General features: G+C 37.8%; 1 protein-coding gene and 1 non-coding gene across 2 annotated transcripts; one reads left to right on the top strand and one right to left on the bottom strand.

The window, feature by feature from the left end:
• Positions 1–1946: 1946 nt before the first annotated feature.
• LOC149016481 (uncharacterized) lies at positions 1947–21349 on the bottom strand. Its single transcript, XM_089156765.1, has 8 exons — positions 20216–21349; positions 19928–20104; positions 18081–19248; positions 16349–16638; positions 9547–9782; positions 4244–4925; positions 3957–4133; positions 1947–3152 (listed from the first exon to the last, which is right to left on the bottom strand). The coding sequence occupies exons 1-8, from the start codon at positions 21117–21119 to the stop codon at positions 1981–1983; spliced, it is 4806 nt and encodes a 1601-aa protein (XP_089012891.1). The 5' UTR covers positions 21120–21349; the 3' UTR covers positions 1947–1980.
• A 307-nt stretch (positions 21350–21656) lies between these two features.
• TRNAS-AGA (transfer RNA serine (anticodon AGA)) lies at positions 21657–21738 on the top strand. Its single transcript has one exon. It is a non-coding gene; the product is annotated as a tRNA-Ser (tRNA).
• The last annotated feature ends 4448 nt before the right edge of the window (positions 21739–26186 follow it).

Genomic DNA, 26186 nt, shown 5'->3' with positions numbered 1-26186 from the left:
TGGATATCAGAAGTTCCTAGTGTCAAATACATACCGAAAAAGCACTCTAAGTAACAAGTTTTCTCCTTTTTCATGAGATTGAAGTTTCTTAGTGTTTGCTGCAAAACAGTGATAAATATACATAATATTTGCTTGACTGACTAAGCAGAAGGCTACTAATCCATTGAGCCTTGGAAGAGAGTGAGTGATAGTGTACTTGATATATAATGCACAGAGGTAGATGGATCTCGTAGGCAATGGAGTGTCCTCTGTCTTTGCTTGGTTTGGTCTGACCTTTGGAATCAAGAGGCTTAAAGGACAAACCCAACCAAGTTTTCTTGATATTGAGTCGATAAATGACCTTCAAGGCAATGGTTGTTTATCAAAAGATCGAATGCCCGTCAGTTGATTGTTTGTGGCTGCTTTCTCAACTTCTTTTAGTTGCACTTGCATCCTCACCTACTCGGTTTTCAAGTCTCTTTTCTCTTGCCTTAAGCTTGAGGGTTCGTCAGGTGCTGGCTGGTAACCTGTGGCATACAAATTTAATTTCTGGATGAGGGCAGGAGATTCGCCAACCAAACCACTGCCATTCATGACATCTTAATGGTTGGGAGGGAACCATTCAATAACAACTGTTGTTTTGAGGTTCATAGATAGGGAAGAGTTGAACTGATTCTCGCCCCTTTGCACCCACTCAACTCTTCTCTTGGGCCAACCTTTTTCTCCTAGCTTGACCCAATTCTTATCTTCCCTCCTTTCCCTAATTCTGGGCCAAGACCAGCTCCAAACCTCCTCTCATCCTCATTCCCTTGTGGGCTGAACCTCCTAGTCCCATCTCCTCCCCTCAGCCCCTTCCCTTTCCCTCCCCCCTTGGGGCCTTAGCCTAGTCTAAACTCACCTCTCCCTTCTTTCATCTTCTAGGCTTGATCCAACAGTTTCTCTTTTGAGTGTGATCCAGAGTTCATTTCTTGATCCTATTTTAGTGCATGTGGATGGCAATGACTATGGGCAGGATTCCTCTTACAATGCAGAATCTGAGGATCCTCTAACTCTGAGATCCCTTTTCTTCCACTTTGGGGTCGTAGGAGAAGCAGCCATTCTACTAAAGGTTGCCAAAACCTTGATGAAGACCTTATCATTGCTTCCTCTTCTAAGAAGAAGAATATGAAAAATAAGAAAAATTAATTTTGGTCTTGAGTCTGTTAAGCTCTTCTTCATGGCCTTTAGTGCCTCTTTTTCTTTATCTTTGTTTTGCTTTCACTTTTGGCCTTGTTGGCTTCATTAAGGCTTAGCCTTTCTTTCATTGTTTTCTCATCCGCCCTCCCCCCCCCCCCCCCCCCTTTTGGTTAATGAATTTGTTATTTATTAAAAAAAAATGATCTGTATAAAAGCATTATGGATCTAGACTTGTTTAAAAAGCTAGTCTCGAAACTCAAAACTCATATACTTTGGCTATGTAGTTGTAGTTACCTATCTGGTGGCATACCGAAATACTTGACATTTCTATGGAGGATGGGTATTGAATGAGCAGAGGGAAAATGTGCCAACAATCCAGCTGTTTCCACAGCAATTCTTTAGTGATTTTTGAACGGAAGTGACTATTGATTCTCATTATGGAGATGTTTGAAGAGGGTTCAATTAGAAACAAACTCGTATACCAACTTATGCATAAGATTTCCAGAAGAAGTAGGTGAAAGAAGTATTATACTACCAGCTTCTTATTAAAAAGCAACTCAGTTTGATCTGGTCTAAGTTTAAGATCCGATCAAATGGGTGATATCTTCTTAGTTTCAAGTACAAAAGGAAGTCTCAAGTTCTTAATAAAGAGGGATTGACATTAATTGCTGTTGTTGTAACTTGTAAGTCTATCTCATAAGATTTAAATGGATGTATCTCTCACACGATTCATATAGTGGCTCTACCTAATAAATAAATAAAAGGAAAATAAAATATATAGTGGTAAATTTACATAAGAATATTAGGTTTGATGCCATGTCAAAACTACCTTGCCACTATGCTATAATCATCCTCAATTATGCTATAACCCATCCCCATTTCAAGAGCTGTATCAGTAGAAGTTGTCAATGGTTCACCTAAAAAAGGTTGATACTCTTGATTATGTTGTAGGGATGGTTGCTCATACAACATCTTCAAAGAGTCAAGTTCCTTCGCAACTTCCTTCATTGTTGGCCTTTCTTCTCTGTTGTCCTTTACACACTCTCTTGCAAGTTCAGCAACTTCTAATATTTGTTCTCTCTTTTCATCAGATATTATTCGAGCATCAAGAATCTGAAAAAGATTTTCATCCTCCATTGAAGATAAAAAATATGTCACCAAGGTTGAGCAATCCCCAGATTCTTCAAAGAGAAGTGCCTTTTTCCCTGTCAAAAGCTCCAGCAAAACAACTCCAAAACTATAAACATCACTCTTATCAGTTAGTTGACCAGTAGGGTAACATTTTGGATCTAAGTATCCATAAGTCCCTTGAATTGCTGTATTCTTTAGAGTTTGATCTAGAGGAACCAATCTTGAAGCTCCAAAATCAGATACTTTAGCCATGTATTTATCATCCAACAATATATTTGAAGACTTGACATCTCTGTGAATGATGGGCACTGAATGAGAAGAGTGTAAATAGGCCAAAGCATCTGAAGTTTCTGCAGCAATTCTTAGACGATTTTCCCATGAAAGAGAAGATGCTTCATTGCCACAGTGAATATGTTGGAAAAGTGTCCCATTTGAGATGAACTCATAAACTAACAATGGCACCTCAGTCTCTAGGCAACAACCCAAGAGCTTCACCACATGTCTGTGATTGATTTGGGAGAGGATATCAACTTCATTTATAAACTGTATAATATGGCCTTTGTCCATGATTTTGGACTTCTTAATAGCAACATTTTTGCCACTTGATAAGATTCCCTTATAAACAGTACCAAACCCACCTTGACCAATTATTTGACTCTCATGAAAGTTATTGGTTGCTGTTTTTAGCATATTTATAGAGAAAATCTCTGCCATCTGTTTGACCCCTTTTTTGGAAGCAATTTGTTGTTTCAACAGCATACCTCCATTTTGTAAGAAGAACTTTTCTCTAAGCTTACGCCTTCTCTGAATTGCCCAATATAAAATCCAAATGAAAAGAGAAACAACCAGACAGCTTGCACTGGTACCTGCATAAAATCATATGTAGATGTTTACTGCTATTTACTCTGAAACTTATGTTTACTATTGAGGATTTAGTTTAGATCGATGCTAAGTCTCTAGGCAGCTAGCCATGTTGTATCTTTCCTACCTGTTGGTTAGCAAGTCCTCCCCCACCTGGGGGGGCCAAAGGTAAGGGATAGGGTCTTAGTTGAAGTTTTTCTTTTGGTTTGTGTTTTAAACAACTCCATTATTGCTTGAAGCTAAAGACTTAGGATAGTTGCCAGAGAAGACTTTTGGAAAAACAACCATGACACATGCAACAACCGCACTATTAACTAAATGCATCATGTAAGGGCTTCCCCTTGTTTCCTGAGATTTCAAATCCGGACACAGGATTTTGACCTTTGGTGGGCCTAGACACCCCCGCGGGTCCCTTCCGCTTTACCTCATATTTTTGGCGCCTTCCCGTCCTTGCCGTCTCTTTCCCTGCCCGCGAATCCGGAATTTTCGTTTTTTTTTTTTTTTTATACGTTTAATGTATTTCTAAGTCAAATTCAACTAATTTAAAGAATCTCAGGATTATGGGGACATTTGGTAGAAATTTAAAAAAAAAAAAATCAAATATCAAATTATGGGGACATTTGGTAGAAATTTAAAATAGTAGACTACAGTTTTTTTTTTTTTTTTTTTGGGTGGTAATAGACTGTACAGTTATTAATTAGTTCTACAACTCCTTATTTGGCACGATTTTTGTCGAAATTTTCTTTTTTTTTTTTTTTGTTTAAATAAGCGAACATGAATATAAATATATAATTAAAAAATAAACTTACATGCAATAATTGTAATCACTCGAATGCGTGTGAGATCTTGTGTACAACGAGTTCCGTTTTGACGACCATCGCCGTAGTAGCCTTTTTGACATTCGCATGTGTAACTTCCTTTTGTGTTACGGCATTTAGCATTCTTAGCGCATGAATTGTTGTTTTCATCTTCACATTCATTGATATCTTCACCACCACATCACAGCAACAATGAAAATTTGTTCGTTAGTTCTACTGTAACTGATGCATCTGAAGTGAACAATGGAACGAAAGCCAGAAACACGAAAAATAATTACCTACACATCCTACTTCAGGGAGATAAGGGTTGCCATGAAAACCATTTTTGCAGAAACAGCGATAACCAGGGCCATTGGTTGAATCAGAGCAAAAGCTATTCGGGCCACAAGCTTGAGATTTTGCTTCTTGACATGTTTGATTCCCAATTGCCCAGTCTAACACTAGTGGTGTCTTGGATCTGTCATAACTACGAGCAGAAAGAACTGTTGAATCAAAGGTGAACTGATTTGGATCGCCAAAGAAAGCAAAGCTGCAAGGGTTGAACATATGATTCCTTGTGTGATTGTATTTACTCTCAAGAGTCACATGGAAGCTTTTGAGCCTTTGAGGGATAGAAGCTTGGCAACAACCAATTCCAGAACAAGACCCATTTGTTACATTATGCATGCTACCGCACTGAGACATGCACCCACTGGTATAGTTGTCATCCCAAGAGTCAGTCAAATAGGCCAAGGTATCACAACCTATGGCTATGAGCTTGTTTTTCTTGGCTGAGAAGGTGTATGGAATATCTGGTAACATATACGGGATACCAACTACAGTTCTCTCACCTGTAGCACTGAAGCAATCAGAAGAAGAATAGCTGAGCTTCAGTGTGAGTTGGGCTTCGATTAATGATATCTCCAGAACTTCACCAACATCATTTCCTCGATAGGCTTTGAAGCTACCATCTTCCTGAGCCTGGCATGTGATATTATAATGAGGATCCATGAAGCATCCATGTCTCTCTCCAAACGGGTAGGCTATGGTCAAATTTCCACATTTCTCCCTGCAACCTGGTAGGACTAGTTGTGGAACCACCTTGGCTATTGCACTTGGCGATTGAAGCAGGCAAAGTAAAACAAGCATCATCTTCAGAAGATTCAGAGCCATTGCTTCCCTTACAATTTCCTTCCCCTCCATCTATTCCTCTACCTCTCCTTACCCTCTTCAGAAAGAACCAACTTATTTCGTTTTTCTTTGCAGACTCGCTACATTTATTTTTTCTGTTCATCATCAAGTACACGTCGGCTTTCAAGTCAACTATGTCTAGATTTGCGTGTCAATTCCAATACCATTTGGTCAAATATTTTAAAGTATCATGTCATGTCGGTATCAATCATGTCCACAAATTTGACTTTTTTTTTTTGGGTAATTTCAAATTTGACCGTTTGAATCAAGGAAAAGTCAGACACGGTTACTCGTAAATGGTGAAGCTACATCTCTAGTCCTTTTCCTGTCTTGTGCTGGTCAAAAAAAAAATGAAGGTTTTGTTCCTTCAATTTTGTAAACTTTCAATTAAAGCTGCTTGACTCTCTTCTTTTTCTCTCTCCTGAAACCCCGGCTCTGCAACTCTCGTCTCTCTCCTGAACTCCTCCGCCCGATCGAGCAATTTGAGGCGGAGAGGCTCGCCCGAGTAGTCTCTCCGCCTCCCCTATTCTTCTTCCGCCGCTCCGGTCTCCTGCTCCTCTTCTGCCACTCCGTTTCTTTGCTTCTCTCTTTCTCTCCTCTAGTTTTCTCTCCCTCTCCCTCTCCTCCAGCTCTCTCTCTCTTGTCTCTTCTCTGTTTTTTTTTTTTTTCTCACACTCCGACAGTTCTGTCTCTTTCCCTTCACCTTTGTTCTCTCTTCCATTTCTCTCTCCCGGCATCTCTGTTCTCTCTCCTGTCATCTCTGTTTCTCTCTCCCGTTTTCTCTGTTTCTCTCTCCTGTCATCTCTGTTTCTCTCTCCCGTTTTCTCTGTTTCTCTCTTCCGTTTGGCTCTGTTCTCCGTCTCCCCTTCGCCTACCTTCCCTGCTCCTCTTTTCCGTCTCCGTTTCGCTCTCTCCGTTAATAACCAGATTTAGGGTTTCCCCTTAGATCTGCGGTTGCAATTTTTTTTTTTCATAACAGCTCCTTTGGTTACAGCATTTTCTTGGTGCACACCGCAGAACAACTTCAGCTTTGGGTACAAGTTCTTCTGCATCGAGCTTGATAGGTACGCCTATATGGCAGAGCCGGATGGCAGGTCCGATCCGCATTTTCACTGCTACCATCGCTACAAATGTAGAAGTTATGTATCCGCCCTCGAGGCGTGTTGGATGTCCCCCTATGTGGGTGTTGTATGTCTGTCCCCCTATGTGGGTGTTGGTGTTTTTTTGGTGTTTCTGTTCTAAGGGTTTTGTGGACGTGATCCATTTTGGGCTTGACCCAACCCTTACCCTTGGCGACCCTGTCTATTGTATGTACGACAGTTTGGTCCTTGTCCGCTCCTTGGTTCGTTTCGAACCCTGTGTACTCATGCAGTTCTGTTTGTACTTCTTTTAGTTATATGAATGAAGTGCTGTTTACCAAAAAAAAAGAGTTACTCGTAAAAGGTGGTGGATTGGTTAATTTCAAAACCTAGTGGATTAAAATAATTTTGATTCCTCATGATAGTCAAGCCATGATTTTGGACACTCAGGATTCAAAGTTTCAGTCAAAATTGAATTTCAATGGTCGAGATTGAAATATATCAACAATTTTCATATTCCTTGTTTGGAATAACAAGGTAATCAAGCCTCATACAAAGGTTGCTATATCATTAATATGGAATGATTTCACAAATCTCTATACTCCAAAATCTTGTCAAATTATCTTAAATATGTAAATTATCATAAATGCTAACTATAGCTAGATGAAATTCGAATAATTCAAAATAACATAGAATTGTATTAAGACCTATCTATCAATATGGTCTTTAACCCCATCTACCCCACAATTTTGAATGTTTGATATCAATCCTTTTGTAAGGGCATCTACTATGTTCTATATTGATCACACATCAACTAAAGTAATCACTTATTGTTCTATTAGATGATTCAGCACAACCTGCATTAGCCTAATTTGTCTCCTCTTACCATTAAAGAGTGAGGTATTAGCTATCATTGTTGTTACTTGATTATCACAAAACAAATCTATAAGTTAATCAAAAGAATACCCAAGATCAAATTTTTTTTATCGACTCTCTGCCTTATCTCTTCCTTGAGGCTTGAGAATATAATTCTGATTCTATAAAAGATAGAATTCAAAACAATACAAATTTATCTCTTAGATTTCCTTTCAACATCCACTTCACCTAGTGTAAAAATAATCACTAATAGATTTGCTGTTTCTATTTCTAAGCAAAAAAATGCATAAAAATTATCCTTCTAAAATTTGAGAATATCCAATTTAGAGAAGAACATAATTTAAACTACCTTTAAAGTATTTCATTAGCTTTATAAAGGAAAACCAATACTCTCTACTAGGATTATTAGTGAATCAACTCAGCATGCCTGCTATATAGGCTATGTTCGGCGTAATGCAACTCATTGCATACAAGAGACTACCAATCATTTTAAAATGTTCTAACTAATTCATAGTTTTACCATCATTTGGTACAAGCTTTTGTTATAATCATATGATGTATCTACTAATTTGTATACACTATATCCCCATCTAGAAAGTAGTTTTTTTTTTTTTTCCTACGAATGGGCTTCGTTTTTGTTTTTATTAATACGGGAGATAAGGATATTAATATGCTTCAGCAAGAGTTGAACCCACGACCTCTTCACTAAGAGGTGTTGGTTTCACCACTAGAAAGTAGTTTTTAATATAGCTAAATTGGCTAAGGGTAATTCTTTGCCTAAAAAAACTTATTTTCATGCTAAGAATGGTGTCTAACAACACCAAGACCGTCATGTCAAATTTTTTAGCTTAGGTTTCTTTGATGTCATTGACTACAGAATGATCAGAACAAAAAATCAGCATGTTGTCTAAATATAAGCAAATAATTATGACCTTATTTTACACAGACTTATAATAAAGGCATTTATCAAAGTCACTCGTTTGAAGCCCAAAGCTCTTTACTTATTTTGTCAAATTTTTGTGCCATAATTTAGGTGCTTATTTAAAATCAAAAGACTAAATTAATTTATAGTCTTTATGTTCGAAACCTTTAATGACTTACCCTTCAAGTTTGTTCATGTAGGTTTTATAATTAATATACTCTTTGTCCATATCATTCACTCTATCAAAATTCTCAAAATTTAAAACTGATATGAATAACTTGGTATAAAACAAAAAACTTAGAGATGTGTCTTTTTATTTACAAGACCAAGAATCAACGATACAAGAATCATAAGACGAATCAAAAACACATTAATATTCTATAGAACAAATTTAGACTCTTTCATCCAAATTTTGTTTTCACTTTTTTGCATTGATTTTAGACCCAATGAAGGTTTCTAACTTGGTCAAGTTAATTGGACGCATATCTCCATTTAGGTGTTATCTCTCTTCCCCTCCCTTTTTTTTTCTTCAAAAAAAAGAAAAATGCTAAAAAAAAAATCTTGATAGAAGAGAGTAAGTGGCAGTTTCTTTCTCAATTTCAATAGTGACAAAGCATCTGAAAATATTTAAATTCTCCATTTGCTACTCAAAGCATCTAGAAATATTTAAAAATTTTCATCCACATAATTCCACCTTTAGTTTAATTGTTAAAAAAATCACAATGATTTTAAAACCTTAACAACAAAAACATCACCTTTACCAAGGCTACCAATACCAATATTCAACAAAGAAATATGTATAATCTTTATACAAAGTTTAATTCAACCACGACTAAGTGAAACTAAGAACGGTTGAGAAACCATCACTAAAGTGGTTAGAATAAAGTTGGCTTGTGCTAGCATAAGTGGTGGAAAATTTCAAACCAATGATTCATGAGCATCTAACAAGAATCACAAGTAGTAGCTAATGATTGCAATATTAACCAAGGTTAACACCCATGCTAGATTTAAAAATCAAAATAAGCAATGCAATGTCAAGTAAAAGATGAGTCTATAGAGGAAAGATCATAAGTACCTTATACCGTATATTCAAGAGTTATACTTGAAAACAAATAGGATTGTACCTTCTTGATAGGGTCGATTATAGATATGAGATGTGAGCAATTAAACTCCTAGAAAGGACAATGATTCTCCCTCCACTTCTGGAACTCTACTAATCCGGAGCCAAGGTTTGGCATTTCAACCAATAACATTAGAGTCGAACACCTCCAAGAGAGAGGAAGTAAAGCATCCAGCGTTGGGGCTTATTTTCCTTCTCAATCTTGGCAAGTGGTGGGGCCCTACAGCATCTAGAGAAGAGAATTCTCAAATGTTGCAAAGTGGTGGGGATGGGCCCCAACAGCATGAAGAGGATTCTCAAGATGCAAATAAAGATCCCTTTAATATGTAACCACTAAGGTTTTCACTGTTTAATTCTGTAATTTGCTTTTGCACTTCACGCTGTCTATGGCTCTTCCATTCTCAACGCACATACGCATTCCAGAATTATAGAAGTCCTCCTTGGCTGGACAGGAGTGCTAGTTATCCCATCTCTGAGCAATGCGCTGGAGGCACCACTAGACTCGTAAATGGCCTTAAAACCCTTGTCGGTACTGGCCACCACACGACCTTCAGTGATTGCCAAGGGCACCATATACTCCCTTCCATCGAGCAACAATGGACCAGCGATTCCCACAGGAATATGGACATAATCCACAGGCATCTCACAGCCTGGGTAGAAAATGGAATCATAATCAAAAGCCAACGAAAGGCAAGCCAGCAAGAGATCTCCCCGTCATCCTCTACAATGCTTCACGGCGTATCATTGTGGCACAATTTCAATCACTGACCTTTTCTTTGAGGTCGTAAGAGGGAATGATTCCATCAACCACGGATTTGATGACCTCCTCGTCCTCTTCCGGAATCGGCAAAGGTACCACCTCATTGCATATGTGAATGCAGGCTGCTACTTTCCAGCTCTTGGCACTCTGCTTTTAGGAAAGCATATGTGAACACAGCAGCAGAGACAAGAGGTGGACATCTACGGATTCAAAACGTGCTGTATGGTTTCGCATATAAAGAGGTACCCATTTAATTGATTTTTGGGGCCGGCTGGAGGATGGAGCAACGCACACCGCCTTGGTAATTGGTTCTCACAAACGAAGTCATCAATTACTTCTCGTCTGAAAAATTGAGGAAAATTAATAATGTTGTAAGATTGTTAGGGTTAGGATTTAAACACAAGGTTACTTAAAGCATTACATTCTTAGTATCTATATTGTTAGGGTTAGGGTCTAAGCACAAAGTTGTTTAAAACATTACATTCTGAGTATCTATATTGGAATACCCAGACCATTGCTTCCAGCAATATTTATAGACTAACACTAGGTTCTACGGTTAGTTGGACTCCCCCACAAGGCCCATTACACCGTTGGATCGTAACTGACCCAATGGCCTATTAGAACATATGTTAGGTATAACTCAAATACTTCAACCATATTTGAGTATGACTCAGATACCTCAACATCCTTCTCTGTCACCAAATGGGTAGAGAATGCTCAGATTTCTGCATTTCTCCATGCAAACCCAGCTAGACTAGTGGTGGAAGCGCGATTACTACTGCTGCAACTATTGAGAAAAGACTAAGCAATAACATCAGAAGATTCAAATTCATGGCTCTGCTTACCTTTTCCTTTCCTCTTCCTTGGAATTAAGGTGGAACAGCTTTGTAGTTCACCTTAGTAAAATCAATCTTTCTCATAGACGGCTTGCACACCTTCAAGCTTTAGAGGCCAAAACCTCGATAAGTTACTAGTCATTGATGACTCAAATGATGGTGGTGAAAAAAAATCTATTGATTCAATCAAATATATTGATATTATCGTCACTAAACAGATTGATTTCCCTTTTATGAATGTGTACGTAGACTTGCAGCACAAATAATAATGCCAACCTATCAACAATTCATAATTTTCTCGATACATGATTTTATCCCTGTCACTGTTTTTTTTTCCTTTCCTTTTAGTAATAGACCGTCTTTGCCTATGAGAAATGAAGAGCATATTCTCGTTGAATCGTTGCATAAACAAATAGTGTTCCTTACCTAACTTCTTTAACCAAACAAAAACATGGGGTTTCTACCGAAACGGTCAGGACAGGACATATATATAGAATAAACATAGTTTACACACAAAGGAAGTGTGTAGTGTCTACTAGTAAAGAAGAAGTATTTTCACTATGTAGAAGTAGATTGTATCAGAGATCTCTCAACTATGGCAAAAATCCTAAATCTCACTATGACAACATAAGAGAACATACATGATATATTTATAGAATTTAAATAGGTAAATATGTTGACCAACCCATCAAGTCATTCGACTCACCAAAATATGTTGATGCAATACAAGAATTCCGGTCACATATGACAGTCAGTTATGAACCGATAATTTAAACCAGTTCTAAAATTAAATAGGGTTTATGTTCCAAAATTTTTGAGAACTCTGTAGTTATCTCTACCCTTGTACCCAACTATAGGATGAATCCATCACCAATCAAGAATCACGTTAAAGATACTTATACGACAACAAACAAAAATTTCTCCACTTGTTCTTCTCTTACATTTTTAAAAACCTAAATTCAAGTTGTTGGGACTTATTAATTATTAATTTAATTATATGCCCAAGGGAAAAATTAGAAACTCACTTTTAGGGCGGTTACAAAATATAGGTTTATATATTTTGGTAACTACCACATCACTGTAGAGGTACAAGATTATTCATACGTGAGATTTCCTGAAAGCTAGCTCCCCTTCTCTCTCTCTCTCTCTCTCTCTCTCTCTCTCTCTCTCTCTCTCTCTCTCTCTCTCTCTCTCTCTCTCTCTCTCTCTCTCTCTCTCTCTCTCTCTCTCTCTCTCTCCCCAAGAAAACGTAGGAAGGAGTTATTATTTGGTAGTTTCTTCTCCTTTGCTTTAGATCTCCATACCATCCTTCCACACAGCATTTGGGTTGTGGAATTTATTCCCTTTCCTAGAGATTGTGGAATCAAACCGGTGACGGGATTGTTGATGAACAAGGACGTGGTCCAAATTACTTCCGTTGTAGATATTCTATATTATTTGGGAAAGCGAATCCAGATAAGGATCTTTCTCCCATTTAATTATCAAATTGATATATATGGAGTATTACCAACATTGGCATAAGAGCCATGATTCCCACGATTCTCGGTTCCTCCTTACTGTTTTGTGCTTTCTTGAATGGATCCAATGGGAGGATCAACAGTTTATAGAAACTCGTGGAGAATCCAAGTTGTAATAAGAAACCCATGGGAGAATTGAGAGGGTTTTGAGAAACCCTAAATTTTTGTTCGGGTCCAAGTGGGACGATCCTTGTGATTTCCCTTATGTAAAAACTGCATGAATTGATAATCCATGAGAATGCATTCTTGTTTAATGATTGTTGGAATTTCCGTGCGTTTTTTGGGAATTTTTTTTTTGTGAAAAATGTTTTTTTTTTTTTTTTTTTTTTTGTTGTTGTTGTTGTTGTTGTTGTTTCCAGTTCTGTAGTTTATGAATAACTGCAGACGTTGTTTGGTCACTGAGGACCAGACGGACATCCGTCTGATCACAGTAGACCAGATGAGAATTCCGTCTAGTCACAGAGGACCAAACAGTTGTCCCTCTAATCACAGAGGACCAGATGGATTTTTCATATGGGAGATGGAAGTCCGTTTGGGCCAGACGGCAGTCTGTCTTGGAGATGGATTTTATGAGATTCTTGGTCTGTCTAGTTCAAAATGTGTTTCTAACTTACTAAACACCAGTGGCCCGACAATCTGTATGATGTTTGGGCATTGAGGGCCTAATGGGGTCTAGTGGGAGCTAGTGAGGTAGAAGCATTTTGTGTGAACCACCTCATAGCATAAACATGATTGGATGTTTTTATTTTATTAAAACTGTTTTAATTATGGGTCTTTAATCATGTTTCGGCACTGATTGAAACTAGTATATAAGTCTATGTGGGTTTGTATGAGAATTTGATTGAATGTTTGTTAGCATCTCTTTTGGTTTAAATGCTTATCCCATAGGTTGATTATGCTAGTGTGATTTGTTATTGCTTGTGTTGTGTGTTATGCTAGAATAGATGAACTCATCCTTGTATATATTGTCCCTAGTTTAATGGCTACTACCAAGAGCATGGTTGATGACCTCACGAAAGGAGATAAACTAAATGAGAGGAATTATGACCTCTAGCACCGAAAGGTGTTGTATCTCTTGGAAGAGCAGGACATGCTGGAAACCATAAACCGGACCACGTCCCCACCTGAGGAAGGTACCATTGCACAACATCGTAGGGACCTTGAACTTTACAATGCTTGGAAGAAGAAAGGCCAGGTAGCTAGGATTACTATTCTAAGCTCCATGAGGGATGACCTAATGCTTCAATTTGAGAAGCATATGACTACAAAGTCTTTGTGGGAGGCTATGAAGTTCCAATATGGAGGGACTTCCACCACAAGAGGCTACCAACTCAGACTCGCTTTTGATGGTTATAAGATGCGCTAGGGTCACACCATGAGGCAGCATATAACCATCATGTCCAACATGATAAGTGAGTTGAGCGCATGTGGGCGCCAAAAGACTGATGAAGAGCAAGTCTTTGCAGTCATCAGGTCATTGCCTAAGACTTGGGAAATCGAATGTTGGCTGATGCCCCTCACACTTGAAGTACTTGCCGTTGAAGCTAGCATCAGTAAGGGTGCAGGCTCTAAGTGCAAGAAGGAGAAAGCTCAACCTCAGCGGTCCAGGCAAAGTAACCAAGGTGGGAACAAAAACAAGAGTGGCCCCAAGCGTTCAAGGGGGACTAATGTTGGCAAGAATAAATCACCTTTGATTTGCTTCAACTGCCGAAAGCCTAGTCATTTTGCTCATGATTGCACTGAGCAAGAGATATGTATTGCGTGTTATACCTCATCTTGTTATGTAACAAGTTTTACTATGCTTGCTGAACTAAATCCTTTGTGGATTATTGATTCAGGAGCGACAAAACACATAACAAGGGACTACCGTAGTGTTCCAAGAAGAAGTAGAAGAATAACGATGGGGAACTGCTCAAGTGTGGAGGTTCATGGCATTGGCACATGCAAATTAGTTTTGTGATGTGGCCGGACACTGTTACTCCATGATGTGTTGTATGCTCCAGACATTAGGAGAAATCTTGTTTCTGTTAATTTTCTTATGAGACATGGTTTTAGAGTTGTATTTGAGAACAATTCTTTGGTTTTGTATCTAGGCAATACAGTTTATGGTTAGGTTTTTCTTCAGAATGGTTTTATTGTATTTGATACAATTGATAATTTAACTAATTCTAGTAATGCTTTTGTTTGCCAAAATACTATGTGTATTGATTCTAATATGTGGCATGCTAGACTAGGATATATTGGCTTAGATAGGATGAACAGGTTGGAAAGAGAAGGTCTCTTAGGTCAAGGTTCACTATCCAATTTGCCAACTTGTGAGTTATGTCTAGCAGGAAAAGCAACTAGAAAACCATTCAAAAATGTTTTAAGAGCATCTCTTCCTCTAGAACTTATTCATTCAAAAGTATGTGGACCCATGAATGTGCATACTAGAAAAGGACATCTTATTTCATCACATTCATGGATGTACTATACATGGTATGGTCATATTTATCTAATTTCTCATAAGTTAGAAACTCTAGAATGTTTTTAAGAAATTCATGACCTTAGTTGAGAATCAGTTAGATATAAAGATTAAAACTCTTAGAACGGATAGAGGTAGAGAGTATCTCTCTGATATGTTCAAAGGGTTGTGTGATGAAAAGAGGATATCTAGGCAACTTACTATTCCAGGGACTCCACAGCAAAATGGGATTGCTATGAGGAGGAATAGAACCTTGCTACATGGTGAGATCCATGATGGCGCAGGCAAACCTACCCATCTCTTATGGGGAAGATGCTTTGCTGACTGTGGCCTATATCCTTAATAGAGTTCCAACCAAATCAATTCCTTCCACACCATATGAGTTGTGGATCGGAAGGAAGCCAAATTTGAGTTACTTGCATGCATGGGGACGTGCAGCATATGTTCACTCTACTTCTCACCAATATGAGAAGCTTAGACCCAGAGGAAGAAATTGTATCTTTGTAAGATATTTTGACCTCTCAAAAGACCATGTCTTCATTGGACTAGATGAGAGTGAGAGGAACTTGAGTCTAGGGATGCAACATTCTTGGAGAATGATTTTCCATCTCTTTCAGGAGTTATCAAATAATCAATTGAATTCTTTGAGATATAAGATAGTGATCTTTTCACTCCAGGGATTCAGACTCTGGATAATGAACCAATGGTTCATCCAGAAGATCCTAGTGGGAGTGGGAGTGAGAGTGTAGATGTGATAGCTACCTTAGAGAATGAGCAGTCTAACATGCACTTGTGCCATAGTGGGCACAAGCTAGCTCCTCGTCGACGTTTCGGCATTGGGTATGAAGGCTAAATGGTAACTCCTGAATGTTGTTTGTGTTGTTGCTTATAAAGTGCTTTGTAATATGGTTATTTTATTTTATTAATGATCTAACATGTTTCATTTCTTAGGTGAATCCTTAGCTCAATTGGAAGAGCACCTAGATATTATCTAGCGATGATGGCTCGATCCCATCAGGGTTTTTCTTCTGTATCTAGAATGTTTGTCTTTAATGTGTTCAAACAAGTCTAAATTCATTCAACTATTGTTTCAATTCTCCTCTTTTCTTTGCTTCTGCTAATCCTTGGAAACAGAGATGACATCAAGATTTGTTACTTTGACTAGTTGGATAACTATTGGATTTCCGGCTGTTATAATGCTATTGTAAACCAAGTGATTTTTGTACTTGTGTTTGTATCTAATGGTTGTTATAAGTTCACTATGCATCTTCATGTTCCTGTAGATTTGTAATTGATCTAATTATTTCAATATGTGTAAGCAAGCATCATCATTTTCATCCTCTGGGAAGAGTTAACAGCCAAGACCATGGATATCAAAAGTTCCTAGTGTCAAATACATACCAGAAAAGCACTCTAAGTAACAAGTTTTCTCCTTTTTCATCAGATTGAAGTTTCTTAGTGTTTGTTGCAAACAGTGATAAATGTACATAATATTTGCTTGACTGACTAAGCAGAAGGCCACTAATCCATTAAGCCTTGGAAGAGAGTGAGTGATAGTGTACTTGATAAATAATGCACAAAAGTAGATGGATGTCTTAGGCAATGGAGTGTCATCTATCTTTGCTTGGTTTGGTCTGACCTTTGGAATCAAGAGACTTAAAGGGACAAACCCGACCAAGATTTCTTGATATTGAGTTGATAAATGACCTTCGAGGCAATGGTTGTTTATCAGAAGATGGAATGCCCGTCAGTTGATTGTTTGTGGCTGCTTTCTCAACTTCTTTTAGTCGCACTTGCATCCTCACCAACTCGGTTTTCAAGTCTCTGTTCTCTTGCCTTAAACTTGAGGGTTCGTCAGGTGTTGGCTGGTAACCTGTGGCATACAAATTTAATTTCTGGATGAGGGCAGGAGATTCGCCAACCAAACCACTACCATTCATGACATCTTAATGGTTGGGAGGGAACCAATCAATAACAACTGTTGTTTTGAGGTTCATAGATAGGGAAGAGTTGAACTGATTCTCGCCCCTTTTGCACCCACTCAACTCTTCTCTTGGGCCAACCTTTTTCTCCTAGCTTGACCCAATTCTTATCTTCCCTCCTTCTTTCCCTAATTCTAGGCCAAGACCAGCTCCAAACCTCCTCTCATCCTCATTCCCTTGTGGGCTGAGCCTCCTAGTCCATCTCCTCCCCTCAGCCCCTTCCCTTTCCCTCCCCCTTGGGGCCTTAGCCTAGTCTAAACTCACCTCGCCCTTTTTTCATCTTCTAGGCTTGATCCAACAGTTTCTCTTTTTGAGTGTGATCCAGAATTCATTTCTTGATCCTATTTTAGTGCATGTGGATGGCAATGACTATGGGCAGGACTCCTCTTATAATGCAGAATCTGAGGATCCCTCTAACTCTGAGATCCCTTTTCTTCCACTTTGGGGTCGTAGGAAAAGCAGCCATTCTACTAAAGGTTGCCAACACCTTGATGAAGTCCTTATCATTGATTTCTCTTCTAAGAAGAAGAATATGAAGAATAAAAAATAAAAATTAATTTTGGTCTTAAGTTTGTTAAGCTCTTCTTCTTGGCCTTTAGTGCCTTTGTTCTTTATCTTTGTTTTGCTTTTGCTTTTGGCCTTGTTGGCTTCATTAAGGCTTAGCCTTTCTTTCATTGTTTTCTCATCCGCCCTCCCCCCTCCCCCTCCGCCCTCCCCCCCTTTTGGTTAATGAATTTGTTATTTATTAAAAAAAAATGATATGTATAAAAGCATTATGGATCTAGACTTGTTTAAAAAGCTAGTCTCGAAGCTCAAAACTCAGATACTTTGGCTATGTAGTTGTAGTTACCTATCTGGTGACATACCGAAATACTTGACATTTCTATGGAGGATGGGTAATGAATGAGCAGAGGGCAGATGTGCCAGCACTCTAGCTGTTTCCACAGCAATTCTTTAATGATTTTTGAACGGAAGTGACTATTGATTCTCATTATGGAGATGTTTGAAGAGGGTTCAATTAGAAACAAACTCGTATACCAACTTATGCATAAGATTTTCTGAAGAAGTAGGTGAAAGAAGTATTATACTATCAGCTTCTTATTAAAAAGCAACTCAGTTTGATCTGGTCTTAGTTTAATATCCGATCAAATGGGTGATATATCTTCTTAGTTTCAAGTACAAAAGGAATTCTCATGCTCTTAAAAGAGGGATTGACATTAATTGCTGTTGTTGTAACTTGTAAGTCTATCTCATAAGATTTAAATGGATGTATCTCTCACACGATTCATATAGTGGCTCTACCTAAAAAATAAATAAATAAAAGGAAAATAATTTATATAGTGGTATATTTACATAAGAATATTAGGTTTGATGACATGTCAAAACTACCTTGCCACCATGCTATTATCATCCTCAATTATGCTATAACTCATCTCCATTTCAAGAGCTGTATCAGTAGAAGTTGTCCATGGTTCACCTAAAAAAGGTTGATACTCTTGATTATGTTTTAGGGATGGTTGCTCATACAACATCTTCAAAGAGTCAAGTTCCTTCGCAACTTCCTTCATTGTTGGCCTTTCTTCTCTGTTGTCCTTTACGCACTCTCTTGCAAGTTCAGCAACTCCTAATATTTGTTCTCTCTTTTCATCGGAGATTATTCGGGCATCAAGAATCTGAAAAAGATTTTCATCTTTCATTGAAGATAAAAAATATGTCACCAAGGTTGAGCAGTCCCCAGATTCTTCAAAGAGAAGTGCCTTTTTCCCTGTCAAAAGCTCCAGCAGAACAACTCCAAAACTATAAACATCACTCTTATCAGTTAGCTGACCAGTAGGATAACATTCTGGATCTAAGTATCCATAAGTCCCTTGAATTGCTGTAGTCTTTAGAGTTTGATCTAGAGGAACCAATCTTGAAGCTCCAAAATCAGATACTTTAGCCCTGTATTTATCATCCAACAATATATTTGAAGACTTGACATCTCTGTGAATGATGGGCACTGAATGAGAAGAGTGTAAATAGGCCAAAGCATCTGAAGTTTCTGCAGCAATTCTTAGACGATTTTCCCATGAAAGAGAAGATGCTTGATTGCCACAATGAATATGTTGGAAAAGTGTCCCATTTGAGATGAACTCATAAACTAACAATGGCACCTCAGTCTCTAGGCAACAACCCAACAACTTCACCACATGTCTGTGATTGATTTGAGAGAGGATATCAACTTCATTTATAAACTGTATAATCTGGCCTTTGTCCATGATTTTGGACTTCTTTATAGCAACTACTTTGCCACCTGATAAGATTCCCTTATAAACTGTACCAAATCCACCTTGGCCAATTATTCGACTCTCATGAAAGTTACTAGTGGCCTTCTTTAGCACATTTATAGAGAAAATCTTTGCCATGTGTTTGACTCCTTTCTTAGAAGCGATTTGTTGTTTCAACAACATACCTCCATTTTGTAAGAAGAACTTTTCTCTAAGCTTTCGCCTTCTTTGGATTACCCAGTACAAAAACCAAATGAAAAGAGAAAGAACCATACAACTTGCACTGGTACCTGCGTAAAAACATATGTCGATATTTACAATTTATTTTTAAAACTTATCTTTACCATTGAGGATTCAGTTTAGATCGATGCTGAGTCACTAAGCAGGTAGCCATGTTTATCTTTCCTACCTGAATGTGAAAGATCTGAATCCTAAGTCTCCGTATGATAAACATGTGATTCCCAAATTTAAGACTTAGGGATAATCTATTCAATTACAAAGCATCGTTACCATGGCTAGTTGCCAGAGAAGACTTTTGGAAAAAACAACACCTGGGCCCACGCAACAACCATGCTAGCACCTCCTTTATTGACATTTTCTTAGACACATGTCTTTCTGTCCTGATTTTTTTCTAGAAATAAGGAGAATGCTGGTCAAATTATGAATTTTTATTTGCTGTGGCAGGTATACATCACATGCATGCTATGAATGAGATTCAACAATTTAAAATATTTTGAAGTATGTCTATTGTTCCTGTAACTTCTACGGTGAGGATCATGTCGGCCAAATCTCAAATTTTCATTTGTTTCTTTATACGTTTGATGTACTTTTAGTCAAATTCAACTATTTTAAAGAATCACAAGATGATAACTATTGGCAGGATTTTTGTCGATTTTTTTTTCTTTTTTTTCTTTCGAAATAAGCGAACATGAATATAATACAAATAATATAATTAAAAAATAAACTTACCTGCAATAATTTTAGTCACTCGAATGCGTGTGAAGTCTTGTGTACAGCGAGTCCCATTTTGCTGACCATCGCCATAGTAGCCTTTTTGACATTGGCATGTAAAACTTCCTTCTGTGTTATGGCATTTAGCATTCTTAGTGCATGGATTGCCGTTTTCATCTTCACATTCGTTGATATCTTCACCACCACATCACAGGAACAATGAAAATTTGTCATTTAGTTCTAGTGTAACTGATCAATCTGAAATGAACAATAGAAAGAAAGCCAGAAACACCAAAAAATAATTACCTACACATCCTACTTTAGGGAGATAAGGGTTGCCATGAAAACCATTTTTGCAGAAACAGCGATAACCATGGCCATTGGTTGAATCAGAGCAAACGCTATTCGGGCCACAAGCTTGAGATTTTGCGTCTTGACATGTTTGACTCCCAATTGCCCAGTCTAACACCACTGGTGTCTTGGATCTGTCATAACTACGAGCAGAAAGAACTGTTGAATCAAAGGTGAACTGATTTGGATCGCCAAAGAAAGCAAAGCTGCAAGGGTTGAACATATGATTCCTTGTGTGATTGTATTTGCTCTCAAGCGTCACATAGAAGCTTTTGAGCCTTGGAGGGATAGAAGCTTGGCAACAACCAATTCCAGAACAAGACCCATTTGTTACATTATCCATGCTACCACACTGAGACATGCACCCACTGGTATAGTTTTCATCCCAAGAATCAGCCAGATAGGCCAAGGTATCACAACCTATGGCTATGAGCTTGTTCTTCTTGGTTGAGAAGGTGTATGGAATATCTGGTAAATTATACGGGTAACCAACTACAGTTCTCTTACCTGTAGCATTGAAGCAATCAGAAGAAGAATAGCTGACCTTCAGTGTGAGTTGGGCTTCCATTAATGATATCTCCAGAACTTCACCAACATCATTTCCTCGATAGGCTTTGAAGCTACCATCTTCCTGAGCCTCGCATGTGATATTATAATGAGGATCCATGAAGCATCCATGTCTCTCTCCAAATGGGTAGGCTATTGTCACATTTCCACATTTCTCCCTGCAACCTGGTAGGACTAGTTGTGGAACCACCTTGGCTATTGCACTTGGCGATTGAAGCAGGCAAAGTAAAACAATCATCATCTTCAGAAGATTCAGAGCCATTGCTTCCCTTACACTTTCCTTCCCCTCCATCTATTCCTCTACCCCTTCTTACCCTCTTCAGAAAGAACCAACTTATTTCGTTTTTCTTTGCAGACTCACTACTTTCATTCGTTCTGTTTTCCATTACATGTTAAGTCCGTCTCTGCTTCATCAACCACACGTCGACTCTCAAGTCAACCATGTCTAGATTTGCGTGAACTCGATGTAAATCCGAATACTTTTGGTCAAATTTTTAAAAGTATCGCGTCATGTCGGTATCAATCATGTCCACAAATTTGACTCTTTGAATCAGGAAAAGATAGACACGGTTCCTCATAAATGGTGGTGGATACTGGATAGGTTCATTTCAAAGCCCAGTGACTTAAAAATGGAAGAATGGAATGGGACTCGAAACCAAGCATCGGAAGACCCGCATGATGCAATCGGTGGGGTTGAATATTCGATGAATGAGTGGGTTAAAGTTTTTTCTTTTGGTAAAGTAACATTTTTTGTTTTTCAATTGTCTGTCATTTTTTTTCCTTTCTTTGCCATGATGGATTTAATAAAGTGTAATCAACTTCTCATCAAGTGGACGTGCCGGAGTGGTTATCGGGCATGACTAGAAATCATGTGGGCTCTGCCCGCGCAGGTTCGAATCCTGCCGTTCACGTTTTGGATCTTTGGATCTCTTCTTTTTACCTTTTCTTTTTGTTATGCCGTACACGTAGGATTTGTGGAAAAGTGATACTGATTGGTCTCACTTTTTACTTTTTCTAATTTTTTCATAAAATCCTACTAAATTTGTGAGGTTTTGAAAAGGCTTGAATGGTAAAGTTGGGTTACCACCTCACCAAACATGTTTTCTTGATTCAAGCAACCAAATAATTTATACTTTTAAAATTTAAAGAAAAAGTAATAAAATTTTATTTTTTTAAAGAATTTTTTCACCCCACCAGCAAACAAATGCAGCCTTAAAAAAGACTCAAGACCTTTTTCTATAGAAAGAAAAGGAGTCAAATCAAAACCAAGCACCCAAAAGCAAGAGAACCAGAGTAGGGATGAGGAAGGTGGAGTCCAGATCCTCTCCACCCAAGTACATGGTCCACTCCATTTTTTGTCTCACACCCAACCTAACATAGGTGGGCCTGGATGGCCTGTGTCAGTTTGAGTATGAGAGAAAAAAAAATAGGTGAACTATGTACCTGAATGGAGATGATCTAGATTAGAGGAAGGTGTGGATGGGTAGTCACTGAGACATCTGTAAATATCTAAGGGTACAAAATTGGCCCGGTCACGTTGAGCCGCTCAGTCTTTGCTCTTTTAAGCTTGAAGATGGTACAGGCACAAGATTTTGGCCATAAAGGTGAGTCTAAGGCTAAAATATTCTAATCTTAAGTCAAGACTAGGGGTGAGTCTAAGATTACTATTTGTCTTATTTTGGTCTTAATTTTGTCTCTGATTCTAACTTTGATTTTGACCATGATTAAGTATGAAAAATTATCAAATAAATAATGATAAATGCATTCTAAACAGTCTCTCTTGTTAATTAATTTGTCTTTGTTTTCTACGTAATGAGACTATTTTCTATCTTTTTTTTTTTTTTTAAGGTAAAACATAAAAGCATATATATTAAATGAAAGAGTAGAGGTGAGAAGACTTTTTATCTATTCAAGTTGAATTGTGGTGGACGTGTTTATGGCATAACATTGACACTCTATGGTATATGGAAACAATAAAATCAAGGAGGTTTTGAGTTAGAACTCAGTCTCTCCAAATCTTTTTGCCCCCTCCCCCCACCCAAACCTTCCTTAGGAAGAAGGAAAAGTCATAGTCAAAGTAGATACATTTTTCGGAGTCAAAAAGGCATATTTTGTTTTGTTAAAAAAAGAGAGGCATAGTTTGTGTTTAGCAATGTGTTTGTCCCCTGCAAAGGCCAAACTACATAGGGGTGGGGACCGTGGGGTGCTCCCCTTGAAAATTTTGGTTAGTTTATTTAATTTGGTTTTTTTTTTTTCTTTGAAATGTCATTAATTGGCTCTTCAATATTGAAATAGTTTTTAAAGGAAAAATAACATATATAAATGTAATTTTCAATAATTATTCAAGACTTACAATTAAAACCCTAAGAAAGAAGCAATTAAATCCCAATTAGAAACTTACTCCTTAATTCCAAAAATTTGTCTCTATTTATTCTCTCATCTTTCATTCTTATTTATTCAATCCTATTTCTTATCTCTTCTTTCTTCACACGCAGCTTAAGGAAAATTTGGAAAAGCTCAACATTAGGAGTTCATTCTCCACAATTAGGTATTCTCTTTTTCTCAAATTAATTTTTTTCTCTCTCTTAATTTTGTTTTATTTTATATTATATAGTGAATGAAATATCTATAGTTTGTAGGGTAAATTTTTTTTTTCAAGGTAACTGACTACCATAATTCGTTTGTGAAAGACCATAATGAATCTGTTATGGTCAATGTACATTATGTCGCCGATCGTTGAAAAGACAGCAACTAAAAGTCGGTGAAAACTAGCTGAAAAATCAATCGTTTTTTGCCAAACCAACAAAATATCGGAAAAAAAAATCGACGATTTCTCCGCCACCAGTGGCAACTGCTACTGCTGTTGGATGCCGGAAGAGAAGAAGAGAACTCCGAACGGCTCGCAGGATGCAGCCTTCTCTGATCCCTCTCTCTCTCTCTCTCTCTCTCTCGCTTTCTCCGTCTTCTTTCTCTGTCTTCTTTCTCTCTCGTAGGATGCAGGCTACAGCATAGTCTCCGACTTCTCAGATCTCTCCGGCTCTCCCAGTCGCTCACCAACTTCTTAGTTCTCACTCTCGCTCTCTTCGTTTCTCAGTTCTCTCTTTCTCTCTCAATCACTCACCGTCTTTCTCCCTGCTCTCTAGGCGGTGAAAAATGAAAGGACATGGATTTCTCAAGTTTATTCATTAGCACCTTGTTGTTTACCACTAAAAGTTAAAAAGTTGGAAAATCAATTGCATTGCGGGTCCCACTATTATGGCTTCACGTGTGCACTTGCAAGTTGCAACATATAAATGTTTTTATATTAGTATATTATATATTATTTGGGTAATAAATTATAAAAGTATAAAACACTTGAAACCCTCGATATCTTAGTGGAGATGTCCGTGAAATATCATCGACATCTCGGGGTGTCGATGGTTTTGCCAACTACCAACACCCCCTTTGTAAGCGATATTTCAAACCGTGGTTATGGTCTGAATTTGATTTTTGAATTCAAGTTTTTAATTTTGAATTCAAATTTGAATACTGTAAACGAATCTTGTACAACAGCCATGTTTATTTATAAATACATAAGACTTACCCATCAAGATAAGCAACCTACTTATCAAAATTATAGTTTTTCTTTGCATTCTTTCATGGTATTAGAGCTAAGGTTTTGAGATTTTTTTTTCTTCCCAAAACACTATATTTTCAATGCCCACGGCTAACACTCCATTCCCCATTACCAATCTCTCCAACCTTGTTTCTGTCAAACTTGATGGAGCAAATTATCTCATATGGAGAGAACAATTAAAATCCATTTTTATTACCTGTGATCTTATGCATCATTTTGATGGTACTGGATCAATGCCAAATCAAACTGTCACTACTGAAGGAACTCAAACGCTGAATCCAACATTTCAAACCTGAAGAAAGAATGATCATTTTGTTCGAGCATGCATCAATGCCACCCTCACACCATCTCTTTCTTCTCATATTCTTGGCCTTCAAACAGCGAAAGATGTATGGGATTCTCTTGTACAAATTTTTCAACAACAATCCACTGCTCAAAGGACTTATCTTCGCAGTGAATTGCAGATGACCAATAAAGGAACGAGTACAATTACGGATTATCTTCACAAAATTAAATCCATTGCTGATTCCTTAGCGGCAATCAAGGACAAGGTAAATGACTCTGACTTGGTAGCATATATATTAAATGGTCTTGGTTCAAATTATCTCACTTTCATCATCACTGTGGAGAATATTACCCCACCCGTTACCTTTACTGACCTAAGGGCCAAACTACTTACTCATGAGCAACGGTTACGCCGTGGCTATGGGAACACCCAATCAATCTTAACTGATTCTCATTCCCCTACTGCATTACTTGTTACAGATCAGCTTAAATTTAATCGGCTTAATAATAATATTAATTCTTATCTACCCAACAACTGAAACCCACCTAAATCTGACTTCCGAAATTCATCAAATGGCCCTCCAAGATCTCAAAATTCCTATAACTGACCAAACCAAAGCACCTTTGATACTAATTCCTTCAAATGTCAAATATGTGCTAAGCAAGGCCATTCGGCCAATAGATGCTATTTCTGTTATGCCAAGAGCCGAAATAATCCTAATCCACTACCTCACGTTCTTATGTTGGCTTACATGGTACCCAAAATACCCAACACATTACACCACATAAGGATGCACAGTGGATATTGGATTCAGGTGCTACCAACTATATGTCATTTGATCCAGCCATGCTACAACGATCTGCCACTTACAAATGAGAAGACCAGGTTTCATTTGGTGATGGTAAGAAACTCCCAATAACTCATATAAGCTCCTCAACTTTGAAAACAAATTCAAATCATTTATCTCTTAATGACATACTAATAGTTCTCCAATTATCAAAGAATTTAATTTCCATTTCTGAACTTACATATGACAATAATTGTTTTGTTGAATTTTTTCCATGGGGTTTCTATGTTAAGGATTTGGAGTCAAGCATCACTCTACTGAAGGGTCCAGTCAAAGATAGATTGTATTCTTTCTCAGCCAATGTTGTGCCTCCTTTGGATCTTTATGGAAATAAAGCTCTTTCTAATATTTGGCATCGCCGGCTTGGTCATCCTTCTTCTGCAATACTTACTCATTTGAGAAATAGTGTCTTATTTAATTCTTTTGAAACACTTGGATCCAATAAAATTTGTGACGTTTGCCAACTTGGCAAACATCACAAATTACCCTTTTCTGTTTCAGTTAGTAGAATTACTCAACCATTATAGCTTATTCACTATGATTTGTGGGGTCCCACTAAAACTTTGTCAATTAGTGGATTCAATTCATATATTATTTTTGTTGATTATTT

This window comes from Hakea prostrata, chromosome 5, assembly GCF_041222555.1.
Source record: "Hakea prostrata isolate BN-2017 chromosome 5, UWA_Hpros_2, whole genome shotgun sequence".
NCBI classification, from domain to species: Eukaryota; Viridiplantae; Streptophyta; class Magnoliopsida; order Proteales; family Proteaceae; genus Hakea; species Hakea prostrata.
This window is presented reverse-complemented; position numbering and strand designations above follow the sequence as displayed.

Bases quoted from the DNA above. Each gene is read 5' to 3' on its own strand.
- LOC149016481 (XM_089156765.1), bottom strand. From the start codon at position 21,119: ATGGAGGGGAAGGAAAGTGTAAGGGAAGCAATGGCTCTGAATCTTCTG. The intron at 20,105-20,215 runs GTAATTATTTTT...GTGGTGGTGAAG, and splicing joins CCCTAAAGTAGGATGTGTAG to ATATCAACGAATGTGAAGAT. The intron at 9,783-16,348 runs GTCAGACCAAAC...TTTTCTACCCAG, and splicing joins TAAGTCTCTTGATTCCAAAG to GCTGTGAGATGCCTGTGGAT.